The sequence below is a fragment of the Anabrus simplex genome, chromosome 1 (genome assembly GCF_040414725.1).
Source record: "Anabrus simplex isolate iqAnaSimp1 chromosome 1, ASM4041472v1, whole genome shotgun sequence".
NCBI classification, from domain to species: domain Eukaryota; kingdom Metazoa; phylum Arthropoda; class Insecta; order Orthoptera; family Tettigoniidae; genus Anabrus; species Anabrus simplex.
Genome location: NC_090265.1, coordinates 456,745,282 through 456,765,276, shown reverse-complemented (window position 1 = coordinate 456,765,276; position 19,995 = coordinate 456,745,282). Strand labels below are relative to the sequence as shown.

Here is a 19,995-nt window from a genome sequence, read left to right as displayed (position 1 = left end):
TAGCCTCAGTATTTTATGACTTCTTTACAGAGGCGTGTACTCTGAAGGAAGAACCTGGTCCTTGTCGAGAGTTCACAGTAAAGTGGTACTTCAATGTAGAATATGGTGCCTGTTCACGTTTCCGGTACGGAGGTTGTGGAGGTAATAATAACCGCTTCGAGTCTGAAGAAGATTGCAAGAATACCTGTGTAGAGCCTCCTGGGAGAGGTAAGAATAAAAATATGAAGGTGTCTACTATATGTATGTATGTATGTATGTATGTATGTATGTATGTATGTATGTATGTATGTATGTATGTATGTATGTATGTATGTATGTATGTATTGTACCCGCTCAAAGCCTGAGTTCCAACCAGCATTTATCTCAGGGGGTGTTACGGTCCGAATCTATCGCAACTAATAAACAATAAAAAAATTATGAAGATGAAAGATCTCCAAATAAATGTATGGGCGCCATCCAATTAGTACTACAGGGTTGAACGGGACACTCTAATCATTAACTTCAAGGCAAAACACATTAAAAAATATATTAAATCAGATCAAAGGGTAAAATATGAAGGCTCCGTCCTAGGAATGGGGACGGATATTGAAACGGTCACCAAGGGTTTACTACGCTACAATAACAAGAACTTGGAACTGTTTCCTTGCAAATGCTAAAGGAGCATTTTATTTAAGTTGAAAAATTTTACACACAACAAAATTCGTGGACCCTTAATTTGCCGGTTATTTGGCAAATCATTCCTGAAAATTTACATAATATTTATCACTTTTGACCACCCATCCATTTGGGTGGTGGAACCGTTGATTTCTGAAGGTGTCAGTTCGACCCTTTTGAACACAATGACCATTGATGGTCATGGACCAATTACCTGTTGGCCAAGTGGGCACGATCACATGAATCATGTCATAGTCTCCACTTTTATTGAGATGAGACCAACCCGGGATACCACAAACTCTCCCCGGGTTCCTAACCAAGATATGTTAATAGTTAACTGAAGGAAACGACAAAGAGACTTCAACCTAATGGTCCAGATGTAGGGATTTGCCATCACTTTAAAAATAACAAACTTATTATTTGCGACAACTTGACATTATTACGTTATTTCGCCAGCTGACTTCCCTAGTATCATTCAACATCATCATCCGAAATAATAAAACACTTAATTTCATTATTATTATTATTATTATTATTATTATTATTATTAGAGATCAGGATTAACGTAACACGTTATCAACATTGATCTAATGTTTTAATTTCATTTTCAGCAATATTATTATTATTCTCAAAAAATAGTTCAATAAATTCTTCTTACTCTACTTCAAATTATTATATTTGAAAATTCTATATTTTAATTTCAATTCCTACTACTATTATTATTATTCTCAGAAATAATATAATAAATTCGTCTTCCAATTATTATTATTATTATTATTACTATTTTATTTTGAAAATTTATATTTTAATTTCACTTGTTACGTGGCAGTTAACTATTATTATGTTTAACGCATAACCCTTTACAATTCCGGTCTAGTTTGGCACTGATCAATCAATCAATTAAAACATGATTTACCTGGAAGATTATTATTATTATTATTATTATTATTATTTCAAAATTTTATATTTTAATTTCACTCTTTAGAACTTAGTCACATATGTTAACTCCCAAATATGAACCACCAAGATCCGATTTCATATCGCTCGGGACATAATAACGGTATTCGAACCCGCAACCTTATTTTCATACTGTCGTTAATTTATGGGAACACCATGTCCTCCTAACACAAATCTCAAATCCCATGGCACCTCGCAGTTGGGCAAATACATCCAATCTCTGCAAGTGCTAAATTATTCCTTCCATTTGTATTTTGAAGTCCCTTTATTCCACTGGAACTCTTTAAACGTTTAATTCATTCATTAATCTTCGGTGCGTGGACTCCTGCCACTCATGACACCGAATCGGTATATTATATTGACGTAGGCATCGAAATTTATCTATTTCATCATCAGAAACAGTACGGGTCAATTCTCACCTCATGCCGGATTTTCGTCCCGCACGACTTCCGATCTCAAAAATGAGCTCAAACCACTCTGGGCTTTCAACATATCATGACCATCCTATACACGTGCCTCTATCACTTCTAAACAAATGTTTATGATCATTTTGGAGTCCAAAAACGTTAAATCAACAATTAGGGTTAAAATCAAATTTACAGCCTGAATTAAAGTCTTTCACGCCATACGTTATCTCCACATTTAAATTACTTTAACTTGCAATCATTCCATCAAACTAGGCCCGTGCCATTATTCACAAAGCATTATTATTTAACACGCCTTTACACATTACCCATGTTCATTTAACATTCCGATACTTCTACTGATTATTACATTTCTGTCCACTGGCGAAACTCCGCGGTACAAATAATCATCGATATTTACAGATAATTCAATGGACTTCATTCCGTCCCACAACTATTTAAAATCACTTGGCAACCCACTACCTCTGGATATTCTTACAACATGCCTTAATATCTATAAAGTTTCTGATAACCGAAAACCACATTTGAGCACTTCTAAAGTGAATATTTATCTTATCTTTACGTGAAACGTGCTCCATATAATTTCAAACAATTCAAAGGACTTGAATAAACAAATCCACCCAACTCTACTCTATTAAATAATCAAAATTATGATGAGTGCTTGATCTAATTATGTACATATTAATTTGTCCCTTTGTCTATCTATCTTTGAATTTACACGAGCAGGAAATGGTTCGTCTCACAATCAAGTTACCATAATGAAAGAATATGATTTCCTCCCGCTAACGATAGCAATCTACAAATATATATTAATGGGTACTCATCTCAGTCTGTAGTTTGCTAAACCGGGCGCGGAGCATAGCCCCACCCATGTTTAGCACTGCATCCTACTGGTATTCATGCCAGCTTGAAGAGGTAATCTTTGACACTTTTTAATATCACACATTTTAAATCTTATAAAAAATAACTTTTGCACATGGAATAATTTCCACTCTAAATTTAACACATAAATTTTACACTCTTGGCCTTTTAACTAGCCCACTTAATATAAATATACATTCTTCGTTCCTTCCCCGGACTCTAGGAACATGTGATATCTCGGTATCACTCTCAACGGCCCGGCGCGCACTCGAATTTTCCCGTCTCACGTTCGCGTAACTGACCAGGTATCAGTTATTAATTGACTGTTTACTTGGCGAAATTCCGTCGAACACCCGCGACCGTTCTCACGTAACGTACTTCCTATTCTTGATAAAGAACCTCACACTCCTATTTGTAGGTGTTGATTTAATGAGTTCTGTATATATTCGAACTCTTGCTGGTATACTGTTCAAGACTGCAATATGGACTTCTTCACGTCATGGTTCACTGTGCTACGTAACATTATAATACCTCAAACAATATTCCACGAGTGACTATACACACGTACTGGCGTAGTAACAGCACGAACAGTTTATCACAAGTAAGTTACGCACCCTGGCGTATTAACAGCACGAACAATTTATCACAAGTCAGATACTTCCGTCTCCACGATCATGTATTTATATTCGACTCCCCTCTCCTCCGAGTTCACGAGAGGTCATCTTACGGCACTCAGTTCCAATATCCTCATACCACTATTTGCGGCCCTGCCAGTGGCTCAAACTTGGGATCCACTGATGTAATTATGTTATATTAGCCTCTATGCCAATTCTCAAATAATATCGTTCACTGGTAATTGATATAATCGTGAATTTAGCTCCTGTATTCCATGCTGGGATTTCGCGCTATTTTGTGGCGTCTCTTGCCTGCAGCCAATCAACGGATAGCGACCATGAATTCTCAGAATTACGCCAGTCAATCTCCCTCAATTTATAACTTTTAATAACTTTTATTATATGGTTAGGCTTCTAAATTTCACCTCATCTCGAATTTATAAATCACTTCGTTCTACAAATTTAATCCGTGGAGTTACCGTTGATAGTGCTTCTTACAATACGAAGTTGTCGTACCTGCTTCTGGTCTGCAAATTTTACGATTGGTCCAAGATCACGCAGGACTGAGAAGTTACATATTTTTCCGATACTTCTACTGATTATTACATTTCTGTCCACCGCGTTCAGTCTTCGCTAGTACCTTGGAGATCCCCTGACGTCATTTCTAGGAATTTTGCACACGGCCCCATCCGGTGTGTCGCACTAGAATTTTGCCCGCGGCTCTGAAATCCTTCCACTGACTTGGAAATAACTCCTGCCTGTCTCTTCCCCCTCGTCACAATTTCTGAGAATTCTAATTCTGCTGGCCATTGTGTTTCTTAATCTTAGTGGAGACAACAGTCTGTGGCAGGTTGCACAATACCATCTCGGCCTGGCTTGTCTTACAATATGTAAAGTAAGATATTCTTGCTTCTGAAAATAAAATATATATTCCTCAATAATTAATTACGGTTTAATGACGCCTATCACACACCCACATACACAGTATGCATGTATGTATGTATGTATGTATGTATGTATGTATGTATGTATGTATGTATGTATGTATGTATTGAACCCTTTGGTCCACACTGAAGGATACCTACCTTCCTTACCTATCAGCAAAATTTCATGAGCTCTGTCTCCTGGTCGTATCGGGTTCTTCGTCACTTGCTGAGGTAAAAGGTAGGGTTCAGTAATTCTAATCTATCTACTCAAATGAAAGGTCTGTTTAAAAATATTCCTATTTATTCAAGTAAGCTCTGAAGAGTTAATAATTTATCACCGGTATCATTGGGATCCAATCGTGTCCACTGGACACCACACTCATTTTACACAGAGGGTCAGAACACTGGTGTGAGCCTTTGACATAACTGCCTGACGGGCATCCTTACTATAAACCATTGTCTCAATTATTAATTAAAGAAAAGAAGGACTGGAAATCCTTAAATTCGGCTTCCATGTGAGACTACATGTTCCATCATAGTGATTCTTTATGTTCCAGTCCTCGTAACACGAACTCTGGACTCTGGGTATGATTAAGGCAGTCCAATCGGTGTGTGCCACACAGTGATTATACGGCATGGACCCTTAATTGAATCGATGTGACCTGTGACTATGTCATGGACCGACATCTAAACTTCTAACTTACTTTAAAGTCATTGTGGACGATAACCGCAAGGAAAATGATGCTACGTTGGCATTTGGCCCTACTCTCAGTCACTGAGTTTTATGACCCCATGACCATCCAAGTTTCTAAGCTGAAGGCTAAACATAATTAAGTTACATCGGTTGATGACCAAAGTTTGCACTTTACTAACCCTAGCACATTTACTGCTCTATCAATCAAAGTCAAATAATGAAACAACAACAATGCTCACAATACTTTGTGGCAGTAAAATCCATTACCTTCGGATATGTCCCCTTAATCGTTACGTTAACATTTACATATTCCCCAGAAAAATAAACTAAGGTTTCCAGAATGCATCTTCAAGTTATTCGCTTGATTAGAAGTTATTTCAAAATACGTTTTCCACTGAATTTAATAATTAAATAAATTTAAATGATTTAATGAAAATCCTAATGAACAACAAATTCTATCTCCGCGGACGAATGGTTTCTTTCACAAGTCCCTACACAAGTTTTGACGTGATTCATTTTTAATCATGTTGGATGTATATCGTCGGTTGTTTACCCTGTAGCTGGAAAAAAATTACATCATTTATTTCCAGTATTTATCTTATTTCGTGATATCACACTTTAATTTAATCTAATACTAACCATTATTACTACTTGGATAACCCTGATAATTAAGTACAAAACCATAAGGAACTCGCCTTACAATGTAAACAGATTACGATGCCATATCTTGTCATAACATTTCCGTAAATCTTTGTGCGCCCCTCACAAACAAAACAATCATCATTACCATCGCTCTATATATTGGACAACCCTGAAATTGGCTAACTTCGCTCATTATACTCTAACTTTAGGGTTTTGGATATATATTACAATCTCAATTAAACAAATTCACAGTATCTAATAACCTACACGTTATTCCCGGATGAAAATTTCAACTAGATCCAACAGTTAATGTTATCCACTGCCAAGAAATGCAATCTCGTTTCAATGCGTAACACACTCTGCACGTTCTGTTATTCTCGAGCTGCGAGCTCCTATCAGCTGACGGCATTGAAACACGACCCCCGCTCTGCTGTGATATGAAACATCGGTTTTCGTCTTGCCTGACTGGCTTCTAAGAATGACACCTTTAACTTCGCTGACATAATTAAAAAATACGATATTTCTGACCAACAAAATGCACATAGACATACTTCAAAATGCCCTACAATAATTGTACACGTCCAAATTGATACCGGCGTGGATTCTCTAGTTCTACATTCCATCCCAAACATTACACAAAATCTTCCTCGGGCTTATACATATCCCGGCACATTTATAGGCTTCCATTCACCTGATTCACAAATCCTATCTCAACTCATATGGCAAATCTAACACTTGCCTCAATGCAACGGCTCTCACTGACAAAAAATTGGAATAAAAAATATTTATAATCCACGACGCATAATACGCACAAATACATTAATAATGAACACTTCGCATAATGATCTCGTATTTTCCAAAACTGGATTTCACAAAATGACTGTCAAAATTCTAGTATTTATCGTCAGTCAGACACAGTTAAATGGACATAGAATAACGTTTCACTTCATGACAAAATTCACCACTCTACATTTCTCAACCAAACAGCGCGCTTCCACTCGATTGAAAATGGGTAACCAGGGATTTCTTACATCATTTACGTCAAAATTCAAACAGAAAAATTTTACGTCAGATAAAATTATATTAATTTAACATCGCAAAAGTATAGGCAATATATTCACGGAAATTGACAATCTACTCTGGACGTGATATCACTTCGAAACCCTCACTAAGAACCTTTACATGTCACACGGCACTCGCAATATTTTAAAATTTATCCAAGCAGAAAATAAAACAAATAACCTTTCGTCATATTTCTGACATTCGCCAAAACACATATGGGTGACCAACTGCATCATAAAAACCCATTTCAAATGCACATAAGTTTGACATCACAAAACAAGATATAGTAGGTGGTAAGACGGCAAAGCACCTACCTTAGGTTTACGTCGGATTCTGTCTTTCGGCTCACCCGTGACCTTCCGTCGCTTATCTAGCCATTTTACATTTCTGGCTGTACATCATAATATTTATTTATTTTTCCTGGAAATAAAACATAAAAAAGAAATACCCTTCACACGTGTCTCCGTTGATCGCACTCGACTGATGGTAGTTACTGCCTGCACACGAATTACTTTTACACAAAACAATAGTTTACAACTTTCTATTACTTCTGCGGTATCTTGACCGTCATTTTTATCAAAATAAATCCACTTGGATTTAAGTCACCAGCCACATCGGCCAAAATCTGTTCGTCGGACTTAGTCTACATTTTGTCGCTGGATTTACAGAACAGTCTAACTCTCTCGCTCAAGATTCAGTAAGACAATGCAGGGGTTTCAACATGGCGTCCCTTCTATATTTATAGCCATTACCCCCTCTCTCCAGGAATTTTCCCTTTACCGCCAAGAAAACTTGCGTAACGTTTTCGACTTAAATGACCGTATTTAAAAGAGTTTTGGATGTAACCATATATTTGCTAACTAACTAGCAGTAGTGATCCTGAACATTTAAAATTTATACTTATTAATTTAACTGGTTATATTACCTCATTTGATAGGCACTACATTTATGTCGACTTCGCGTGGGGATGCTAGACACGCGCGCCCTTCTGAAATAATCCACCAAAATGGCTTAGCAGTCTCAAATCTCTGTTGCTAAAGACCAATTGTATTATAGATAAATACAGGACCATCATTATGTTGGATTCACCACTAATTCTTTCATTTAATTATATTTATTCGACATAAACTTTCTTCTGTATCCTTCCACTGCCGACACGTGCGGATAACGTCACATCTCAGAGCGTGGGACGGAAAGTAGCTACCTCCTTGCCACGTGTCACTCCCGTGACATCAAGAAATGTTCAGAAATGTAGTAGTACTTAATATTCTTAGGGAACAAAGGTCATGGGTTCATATTTCCCCCAAGACAGCGAATTCCTTTCGCGCAGTGACAAGGAATTTCATTCAATATAATCCAGATGGTGAAATTTCTAATTTCGACGTCTGATGAAACATGACCTTTGAACATTAATTCCTTTCTTCTGTCTTCTGCAGTTGCTCATCTACGGGTATACGGATGTTGGTTTATGCCTTCAGTTTCCTGGTAGTTCTTGGTTACTTGGAGAGTTCTGGGTTACGGGATCGATCTCCAGTGAATTGTAGTTGACTTATTGGAAGTTAGGTGGTTTGCCCTTCCAACTTCTTGACGAACTTGCATTCACATCAAAATGCGATGCTTCAGGGTACAAATCCCTATCTTCTTTGTATATCCTTGGTATAGCTCCAGTATGGGACATGTCTTGCGTTTCAACACAGTCAGTATTTGCTTCCCCTCGTTGGATACTGTCCTTCCACTTGTCGTGTCCGGTACCTGATCTCAGCTCTCTCAGATACTGGTCTTCTTCCCTTCTTCTCTCTCCAGGCCCGTGCCAACGGTCAGAACGTCTGGAATTTTCATGACTATTCCATCTTATGTTGCCTTCATTCCCGCGGTGGTACCTACGTCTTTGACCATAGTTTCCCTGATATCGACCCTGGTTCCTTCTCCACTGTTCACGGCGTCTATCCCACTCTTCGTGATGGTATCTAGGCTGTTCCCAGTTCTTTCTACCCTGGTTTGGTCTAGTTTCAAATCGTTGCCCATCGTTCTCGTATCTAGATGCTTGTGAAACTTCTCTATCTGGTGCACTCTCCTGGCTGTGATTCACGACATTCACCTGATGATCCGAATGCCTGACTATCCGTGGTGCTGATTGATGCGAATGAGTATTGTCCAACTGTCGCAATATCAATTCCGCCTGCATAGGGATTTCGACCTTCGCAGCAATTAATACCCTCTGAACATCTGGTGGGAACTGTTTCTAGATAGCCTGAACCAGTTCTTGTTGACTCGGAGCTGATTCTAGTTCCTTGAACTTAACCAATTGTTCTGTAAAGTAGAGAGAAAATTTAGGCGGTCCGGCGGTATTATACCTGCGAGAATACAGCTCTAGCCTTAGGTGTTGTTGAATTTCACAATTCCAAAATTTTCCCAAAAATGCTGTCTGAAATTCCTCGAATGTGTCGAAGTTATATCGGAACCCTTTGAACCACAGTAACGCAACCCCATTCTAAGTACCGTTCTACAGTCCTTAGTTGCCTCTTTTCAGGTATCCTATTGTCTCAGACATACTCTCTGAGCTCTCTAAGAAAACCCTTTGGCATCTGGGTACCACTGCCATCGAATTTCTTAGGCTGATCTTCCTTAAGCCGAGTCATATTTATGACATTCGTGACATTTTGCCCCTGAGAATAGGTAGAATTGTCAAAGTGTCCGTTCCCAGTAAGATGTATGGGACTACTAGTATTGCTAGGACAACTGAACGACATGTCTGAGGTACGGCGTGCTTTATTAACCACTTCCTCTATCTTGGCTTGGACTCCTACGATATTGCTCACTAAACCATCCGGTTCTGATTTCTGGGCACTAACTTCCCCTTTAAGAGCCTCATGAACAGATGTCAACCCGTCGCTCAGTGTTATGACCTTATCTTGGGTATCTTTAAGTTGTTTGGATAAGTCTACCCTCGCATCGCCTAGATCCCTTCCCAGTTCTTCAATATCTGCTTGTACATCCTCAATATTCCTAGCCGTTTCTTCCTTAGTTGTACCTAATTTTCTTATATCTTCTTTATTCATCTGGATTAATTTCACGCCAATGGCTTCAATGCGCTGGTCTACAGTTACCTTGACGTCTTCGACTACCTGGTCTACTTTGGCATTTACTACGGCTATCTCTTTGGACAACATCTCATTATGTTCATGCATTGCTGTGAAGACCTTTGACTTGTCGTCTTCACGCAGGATGTTGAACTTCTCTACCTCTGTCTTCAGATCGGCCCTAAACTCAGCTTGATCTGACATCAACTGCTTATGTAGTTCCCTACTTTCGTTGACGTGCCTATAGAGGTCTCCCCTAATTATGTCCTGATTCTCGCTAAGAACACGATGCAGCTCGCGAATTTCTATGAACTGCTGGTTAATCTCATTTTTAAAGTCATCAATGTCCTTCCTAATATCCACGCTAGCTCCCTTACAACTATCCTGCGTGTCCTGTACTTTAATGACAACATTTTGTACGACTTCCTTCATACCTTTTAATTCTACATCCGCACTATCTAACTTATTGTCCATGGTTCCTACGACTTCCTTCATACCTTTTAATTCTACCTCTGCACTATCTAACTTATTGTTGATAGATTTAATACTCTGACTTAAGCCCTTCCTATTGTCTTCTATACTCTCTTTTAAGTCCTTCAATATTTTGAGAAAATGCCCTTGGGCCAACTCTCCCTCCTGCATTGACATTACTAATTGATGGACAATTAGTCACTGGTGAGCCTACGACTTCCACGACGTATAATACGAATACAGACGATAAACATTACAACATCCTCCTATCTAGCATATCAGACTGTTAATGCAACAATATCTCAACAGTTATTTAATAAAATGTGAAATTCAATGTTCACTTGATCAAAATGAGCAGTCAAAACACTCAAACCAGTATTCAAAATTTTGGGAAATTATATATATATATACACTGATTGACAGAGCAACTGCAACACCAAGAAGGAGTGGTCAGAACTTTATGCCAATTGCAGGGTAGACTGACGTCACTGAGGTATGCTCATGATGTGAAATGCGCCGCTGTGCTGCGCACGTAGCGAACGATAAATGGGACACGGCGTTGGCGAATGGCCCACTTCGTACCGTGATTTCTCAGCCGACAGTCATTGTAGAACGTGTTGTCGTGTGCCACAGGACACGTGTATAGCTAAGAATGCCAGGCCGCCGTCAACGGAGGCATTTCCAGCAGACAGACGACTTTACGAGGGGTATGGTGATCGGGCTGAGAAGGGCAGGTTGTTCGCTTCGTCAAATCGCAGCCGATACCCATAGGGATGTGTCCACGGTGCAGCGCCTGTGGCGAAGATGGTTGGCGCAGGGACATGTGGCACGTGCGAGGGGTCCAGGCGCAGCCCGAGTGACGTCAGCACGCGAGGATCGGCGCATCCGCCGCCGCCGCCAAGCGGTGGCAGCCCCGCACGCCACGTCAACCGCCATTCTTCAGCATGTGCAAGACACCCTGGCTGTTCCAATATCGACCAGAACAATTTCCCGTCCCGTCGATTGGTTGAAGGAGGCCTGCACTCCCGGCGTCCGCTCAGAAGACTACCATTGACTCCACAGCATAGACGTGCACGCCTGGCATGGTGCCGGGCTAGAGCGACTTGGATGAGGGAATGGCGGAACGTCGTGTTCTCCGATGAGTCACGCTTCTGTTCTGTCAGTGATAGTCACCGCAGACGAGTGTGGCGTCGGCGTGGAGAAAGGTCAAATCCGGCAGTAACTGTGGAGCGCCCTACCGCTAGACAACGCGGCATCATGGTTTGGGGCGCTATTGCGTATGATTCCACGTCACCTCTAGTGCGTATTCAAGGCACGTTAAATGCCCACCGCTACGTGCAGCATGTGCTGCGGCCGGTGGCACTCCCGTACCTTCAGGGGCTGCCCAATGCTCTGTTTCAGCAGGATAATGCCCGCCCACACACTGCTCGCATCTCCCAACAGGCTCTACGAGGTGTACAGATGCTTCCGTGGCCAGCGTACTCTCCGGATCTCTCACCAATCGAACACGTGTGGGATCTCATTGGACGCCCTTTGCAAACTCTGCCCCAGCCTCGTACGGACGACCAACTGTGGCAAATGGTTGACAGAGAATGGAGAACCATCCCTCAGGACACCATCCGCACTCTTATTGAATCTGTACCTCGACGTGTTTCTGCGTGCATCGCCGCTCGCGGTGGTCCTACGTCCTACTGAGTCGATGCCGTGAGCATTGTGTAACCTGCATATCGGTTTGAAATAAACATCAATTATTCGTCCGTGCCGTCTCTGTTTTTTCCCCAACTTTCATCCCTTTCGAACCACTCCTCCTTGGTGTTGCATTGTCACTGTCAGTCAGTGTACATACAATAACTTGTCCTGACTGACTGATTCATCATCGCCGAGCCAAAACTACTGGACATAACGGAATGAAATTTTGGAAATACATCATATTACAATGTAGGTGCTCGCTAAGGGAAGATTTTTGGATATTCCGTCGCTAAGGGGGTGAAAAGGGGGGGTGAATTTTTAAAATCAGTGCTTCTATATCTCAAAAACTGAACAGTATAAAGACATGAAACTTGGTATTTGGAATCTCGTTTAAAAAATAAAGAAACACGTATTTTTTGTTTTCGGAAAATCCCATGAACGGGGGTGAAAAAAGGGGGAAAATTGGTTGAACACATTTTATGAGAAGACTTATATCTCCAAAACTGAAGATGTTACAGACATGAACATTGGTAATTGCAATCTCCTTTAAAAATAAAGAAACATGTATTTTCTGTTTTTAGAAAATCCAGTTAATGGCGGTTAAACAGGAGTGACAAATGGGGTGAATATTTAGAAAGTATTAAAATTAGTATGCCCATATCTCACAACTTTAAAAGTTTACAGATGTAAAAACTGGTATTTAGAATCTCCTTTAAAAATAAAGAAACACGTGTTTTTTGTGTTTTTTGTTTTCGCAAAATCCCATTAAGGTGGGGGACGGGGGAAAATTGGTTGAATACCTTTCATGAGGATACTTATATCTCAAAAACTGAAGATGTTACAGACATGAAAATTGGTATTTGGAATCTCCTTTAAAAATAAATAAACACGTAATTTTGTTTTTGAAAATTCCAATGAAGAGGGGATGAACGGGAGTGACAAACGGGATGAAAATTTTAAAAATATATCTAGGCCAACAATATATCTCAGACACTTAACATGTTACAGACTCAAAAACTAGTACATGGCATCTTCTGTAAAAGTAAAGAGACAAAGATATGTTTTTCGGAAAATCCACTTAAGGGTAACAAAAAGGGCGTGAATTTTAGAATGTACATATCTACAGTACATCTCAAAAACTTAACATGTTACAGAAGTGAAAAATGGTACTTTTAACCTCTTTCAAAAAGAAGAAACGCGTATTTTTTGTTTTAGTAAAAACAACTTGGTGGAAGGGGGAGGGGCGTGTAGAAAGGACTGAAAAGTGGGTTGAATTATTTGTATTAGGATACTGATATCTCAAAAACTGAAGACGTTACAGACGTAAAAATTGGTGATTGGTATCTCATAAAGGAATGCATATTTTTTGTTTTCTGATAATCCACTTAAGCGAGGGTGAAAAAATAGAAAAATTAGTTAAATTATTTGTATGAGTCTACTTATATCTCGAAAACTATAGATGTTGCAGACATGAAAATTGGTGCTTGCAATCCCCTTTAAAGGTAATGTAACACATATTCCTCTCAATTCGGAAAATCCAACTAAGGGGAGTGAAAAAACTGAAAAACTTATTGAATTATTTGAATGAGGATACTTACATCGTATGAAAACTAAAGTTTATATAGACGTGAAAATTGGTATTTGGAATCTCCTTTAAAATAAAGAAACGCGCATTTTAGGGAGAAAATAAACTCGGTGGCGGGGGGGGCTGAAAAGGAATTTAAATCCTTTTATGAGGACACATAATATCTCGAAAACTGAAGATGTTATAGTCGTGATAATTTTTATTTAGAAGCTCCTCTGTAAATAAACATGTATTTTTGTTTTCGGAAAATTAACTTAAGGAGGGAGGGTGGAAGTAAGTGAAAAAGTTTAATTCTTTTGACGTGGATATTTATATCTCAAAAACTGATAGTTACAGATGTGAAAATTGGTATTTGGGATCTTCTTTATAAATAAAGGAACACGTCTTATTTTCTTTTCGGAATCCACGTACGGGGGAAAGAATTGAAATATTCGTTGAATTATTTGTATGAGGATACTTATATCTCTAAAATATTAAGATGTTACAGACGTGAAACTTGCTATTTGGAATCTCTTTTAAAAACAAACAGGTATTTTTTGTTTTCGGAAAATCGACTTGGGGAAGGGTGAAAATAAGTAAAGAAGGAGTTGAATTCTGTTTAAGAGGATACTTATATCTCAGAAACACAAATTTTCAGTTTTCGGAAAGTACACTTAAAGGGAGGGGGAAGGGAAAAAGAAGTTGAATTCATTTTATGAGGATACTTATATCTAAAAAACTGAAGATATTACAGAAGTGAAAGTTGGTACTGTATTTTGATTCGCCTTTAAAAATAAAGAAACACTTCTTTGTTTTCGGAAAATCCACTTAAGGGGTTGAAAGGAATTGAAAAAGTGGGTGAATTTTGAAAATGGGCACCGGTATATCTACAGTATATGTCAAAAATCCTAACATGCTACAGGCATGAAACTAGGTATTACCGGGCGAGTTGGCAATGCGGTTAGGAGCGCGCAGCTGTGAGCTTGAATCCGGGATATAGTGGGTTCGAATCCCACTGTCGGCAGCCTTGAAGATGGTTTTCCGTGGTCTCCCATTTTCACACCAGGCAAATGCTGGGGCTGTACCTTAATTAAGGCCACGGCCGCTTCCTTCCATTCTTATGCCTTTCCTATCCCATCGTCGCCATAAGACCTACGTGTGTCAGTGTGACCTAAAAGCAAAATACATAAAAAACTTCGTATTTGGAAAGTCCTTTAAAAATACAGGAACCCGTACTTTTTGTTTTCGGAAAAGGCACTTAACGGGGGGTGAAAGGAAGTGAAGAAGAAGTGAAATTTTTTTAATGAGGATGCTTATATCTCGCAAACTGATGATGTTACAGACGCGAAAATCAGCATTTGGAATCTTCTTTAAAAGTAAAGGAATATGTATTTCTTTTTGTTTTCGGAGAATGGGAAGGACTGATAAAGGGGTTAAATTCTTTTTGTGGGGATTCTTATAGCCTATCTCAAAAACTGAAAATGTTACGACGTGGAGATAGATATTTGGAATCTACTTTAAAATTGAACTTTTTTTCGATTTAAGAGAATGTTTCTCATACAGTATGTACAGTTCTATGTTGCATGGTCATCTTAGCCCCAAAGGACAATAACACAAACGTGGTTTACAAAGAGTTTACGGGGTAAATGCAACTCAATTTGTCGGTGAATGTTTATATATTAGGGATTTTCAGATAATGTCTTAGTACAGTACCGAGGAACGATTACTTTTATTATTATACGAAATCCACGCGAACGAAGTCGCGGGTAACTGCTAGTTCCAACATATACTTAAATTATACCTTTCATTCAGTAGATAAATTATTCTCATAGTGGTATCTCCTAGCCTTACTTACCGGGCGTTCATCTATTTTTTCGAGTTCACTCTCAACTCTGGTGCACGATTTTATCATCCATAATGTGGCGTAGCCTCAACATTATTTTCCATTTTTCTGGTACACGATTTTCCGAAATATCCTCATTGTTATCGTGACTCAATTTTCCTAGTCGTTATGGTGACTCAAGCCCAACGTTGGGCGCCAGTTTAATGACTAATGATTAATGACTATTCTTGAACTAAAACTTATCTCTCTACCCACTCAAATTGTGCACCGCACACACCCTGCGTAAACTTCGCATGCTCGTTAAGGTAGGCTGAAATGTGAGCATTTCCTGGCATAGTATGTATTGTACCAGGAAAAGTTCATGGGTATTGGGCATGAGAAGGACCTCAGGTAGTGGAAGGTGATTTTGGAGCCGATATAGAGCAGGATAGAACCGCAGGGCGAATAATACATGGTTATACTTTTGTTAACAATTTATTTATAATGTTCAAAGATTCATCGCCTTGCAATATTAATATAGGACTCAGACCTTTCATCAAAATCAAGGTTTAAACGGAGATCTTCTTGAAGTCAGTTCGAGAAAAAATAAACGAATATCACTGATCCTATAGTCTTTTTAACTTTTATGAAAACACTAAATATTTGTCTTGAACCTAGAGTCTTTCTAAGTATTAAATCCAAAAAATGAACACACTTATTATTGAAAAATTGAAATAAAAATTCAACTTCTTGATGAATGTTTCTCAGTTTGTTAGCATTGAAATTAAGGATCATAAAACACTTTAAAAACCTAAAGTTCTTCTACGTAATGTGAACATGAATTAGTTATTAAATTTGAAAAATAAATCTATCACTAAATATGAACTTCTTGGTAAGGATGAAAAGTTATGAAATATTGTTCACACGTAGCACTGAGAATATCACTGCTCAGGATTAATGTAAAAAAAATCAGTCAGTTTGTGACTACTCACTTAGAAGAGAAGATTTTGCTTACAAATGTTGAATGGGAGTCTGGAACATTCCGCGGAGTGCGGACGGAGACTCGAACTCGGCGATGTTTCATGAAGAGACAACGTTGACGTCCCTCGATGGGTACCATAGATGAAATGATGTCTGATGTAACTGGATCTTGAAGTATTTCACCAAGACTTCCGCTGCTCTGGGAGGTGATATTTGAACACGGAAAGTTCAATTGGCGCGATTAGTAATCACAGATATTATCATTCATTGTCTTAAAACACAGTTCAGCTCGTATTCTAATTTTAAGATGCTAAGTGAATAATTACAGTCCTTGCTGCATTAGACACTATTTAAAATCGTCACTGATAACGTCTATAAATACACAGTTCAAACACTTGAAAATGCAACGATAATAATTTTTATCACAGTCTCTGATCACAGTCTCTGAACCAATATTGTAAACAGATAAAGCTGATTTTCTGATCGTGATTATATTATATTAGCATGAATTGTCTAATAAAAAGTTCTTAATATTCACCAAGTTTATTACTGGAGAAAGTCGTGTCCTGATATGGCACGAACACTGAGTAAATAAAGAGAGACAGTTCAAGGATGTACTGTTTTAAAAGAAATGAGTCCTAGAATAATTAGGGTTATCGTAACTGATGGTTTCTGTTTATCACACACGACAGTTTGAGATATCGTAGTAGTTCACTATTATGCGAAATTAACAAAGTACACATGTCATGCGCTAGTCTGTGAATATCAACTACTTGACTTCTCACTTCAATAAGTTCACAAGTGTGATCTTCCGAAATGTCCTGAATTTTATCGTAGTCGCGGCACGATAGAATAAGTACGGTGCAACGTCTTTTACAAGTTCACCGGCGATCGATTATGGCCATAATTACGGATTCACGAAACGCCACAGAGTGTACTTTTCTTCCCGAACGAGACTGCACTGACAGACTGTTCGAGGGTCAGAATGCTCTCCCTCCCTCTCACACACACACGCACACACTGCTTGCCGGCCTTGACATAGTGGCATATATATCCCCGCCAGGAGGGGTGGCGCTATGAATCATGTGACTGAGAGTGCACATTCTTCTCAAACTTTAAATTGTAATAATTCAAAAACTACTTGACAGATTGACTTGAAATTTGCTCGGTTTTACTTTTATAACGTCAGCTACAATTTAGCGTTGGTCCTGTTGCAATAGGTTAAGGCGTTTAAAATTTCATGAAAGAAAATAAAAACTTCGAGAAACGTCTCTAGTGGAGGCAGTTACGAGCGGCAGGTGACGTCACTTGACCTTGCCTGGCTTGCTCACGGAGTCTGGTAGTTACTGGAATGTTCCTTCGCTCAGCTGCTCACATATCGGAAGGGAATTGTATTCTGAAATAAAGTTTTTAATCCATATGAGCCAGGGCTTAGGCATTCCTGGTACAGTATGTATGTATGTATGTATGTATGTATGTATGTATGTATGCATGTATGTATGTATGTATGTATGTATGTATGTATGTATGTATGTATGTATGTATGTATGTATGTATGTATGTATGTATGTATGTATGTATGTATGTATGTATGTATGTATGTATGTATTACAGTAGGCGAAGCTTTACATGACCCTGTGATCATTAAGGGAGGAATTCCTCAAGGTAGTATTATTGGATCTTTATGTTTTCTTATATATAAAAATGGTATTAATAAACAAGTGGAATCAGAGATGTCTTTTTGTGGATGTTGTTATTCTGTATAGAGTAATAAATAAGATTGTAAGTAACTGCAAAATGAACCCGATAATGTGAGAATTGGTATAATGATAAACGGGGTTAAAAGTCAGGTTGTGAGTTTCACAAATAGGAAAAGTCCTCTCAGTTTCAATTACTCCGTTGAAGGGGTGAAAGTTCCTTATGGGAATCATTGTAAGTACCTACGTGTTGATATAAGGAAAGATATTCATTGGTGTAATCACATAAATGGTTATGAGGGTGTTTAGGGGTTGTAGTAAAGATGTAACGGAGAGGGCATATGAGTATCTGGTAAGTCACCAACTAGAGTATGGTTCCAGTGTATGGGACCCTCACCAGGATTACTTGATTCGAGAACTGGAAAAAATCCAAAGAAAAGCAGCTTCATTTGTTCTGGGTGATTTTCGACAAAAGAGAAGCGTAAAAAAAATGTTGAAACGTTTGGGCTGGGAAGACTTGGGAGAAAGGAGACGAGGTGCTCGACTAAGCGGTATGTTTATCAAGAGTATTACAAAAATGTTTATTAAAACACCTTTTCAATACAATACCTACAAGTTCTTGCAGTTAATATTTACACAATATTACAAAGTCTTATTCGTTACATGTTTCGCCCTCCTTCAGGAGCATCATCAGTCTTGACTCAAATCTTAAAATCATTGGTCAGGATCCTGAAGTAACGTTACAATTTGAACAAAGATTAAAAATTGTTATCCTTTCGTACTTGTGTAATACCTTAAAATTGACACAACAAAAACTTCCAAACTTATGGTTGATACAAATGATTGCTAATGAAAAAACTTGAGGATAAAAGAAACGTTTGTAAAGTTAGAATATGGTCACTCCTTTCTTATATCTTGTGAATTTAGAATGTCTACGAATAAAATGGATCTTCAACATTTTTACACATGAGCTGCTTGAAAACGTTAGTGACCATTTGTCTGATGACTTGTTCTTTTTTGGAAAACGAATTTACTAGTTGGTTCCAGAGCCTAATGTGAACTTAATTACGAGGTGAAAATGTCACATTGTTATAGACCACTAATCGTGGTGACATAATTTGAATTTGTGCTGTACAATTGGCTAAGCTGCAGTCATATTCGACGTTGAAATTATTGTTGTTAAAACGTGTTAGTTGGATGAATCCAGCTTGCTGTCATGTGTGATGTTCCAGAAAGAACAAGTCGTCAGACAAATGACTACTAAAGTTTCCAAGCAGCTTATGTGTAAAAACGTATTTACTAGCTGGTTCCAGGGCCTAATGTAAACCTAATCACGAAGTGAAAATGTCAGACTGTTATAGACCACTAATCGTGGAACCTAATTTGAATCTGTGCTGTACGATTGGTTAAGATGCAGTAAAATTCGACGTTAAAATTACTGTTGTTAAAATGTGTATAAATCTTGAAGATCCATTTTAGTCATAGGTATTCTAAACTTCACAAGAAATAAGAAAGGACTGGCCAAATTCTAAATTTAGGAAAGTTATTTTTATCATCAAGTTTTCTTCCTTAGCAATCATTTGTGTCAACCACAAGTTTGGAAGCTTTCATTGTGTCAGTTTTAAGGTATTACACAAGAACGAAATAATAAGAACTTTTAATCATTGTTGACATATAAGGATTGTTCAGGATCCTGACCAATGCCTTCTAAGGTTTGAGTCAAGGCTGCTGATGCCCTGAAGGAGGGCGAAACATGTACCGAATAAAACTTTATAATATTATGTAAATCTTAACTTCAAGAACTTGTATTGTATTGTATTGTATTGAAAATGTGGTCTTATTAAACATTTTTGTAA

The 19,995-nt window shown here is 38.4% G+C and overlaps 1 protein-coding gene across 5 annotated transcripts in view; it reads left to right on the top strand.

Annotated features, from left to right (window-relative positions):
- Positions 1-19,995, top strand: part of LOC136856946 (uncharacterized) — a 317,012-nt gene that overhangs the window by 50,719 nt on the left and 246,298 nt on the right. For 4 of the 5 annotated variants that reach the window (XM_067135233.2, XM_068225017.1, XM_067135236.2 and 1 more), the window contains exon 2: positions 31-207. The exons of the other annotated variant lie outside the window; for it this stretch is intronic. In XM_067135233.2, coding sequence (XP_066991334.2) covers positions 31-207 — 177 coding nt within the window. The remainder of the gene's footprint in view (positions 1-30; positions 208-19,995) is intronic. 5 annotated transcript variants of the gene reach the window in all.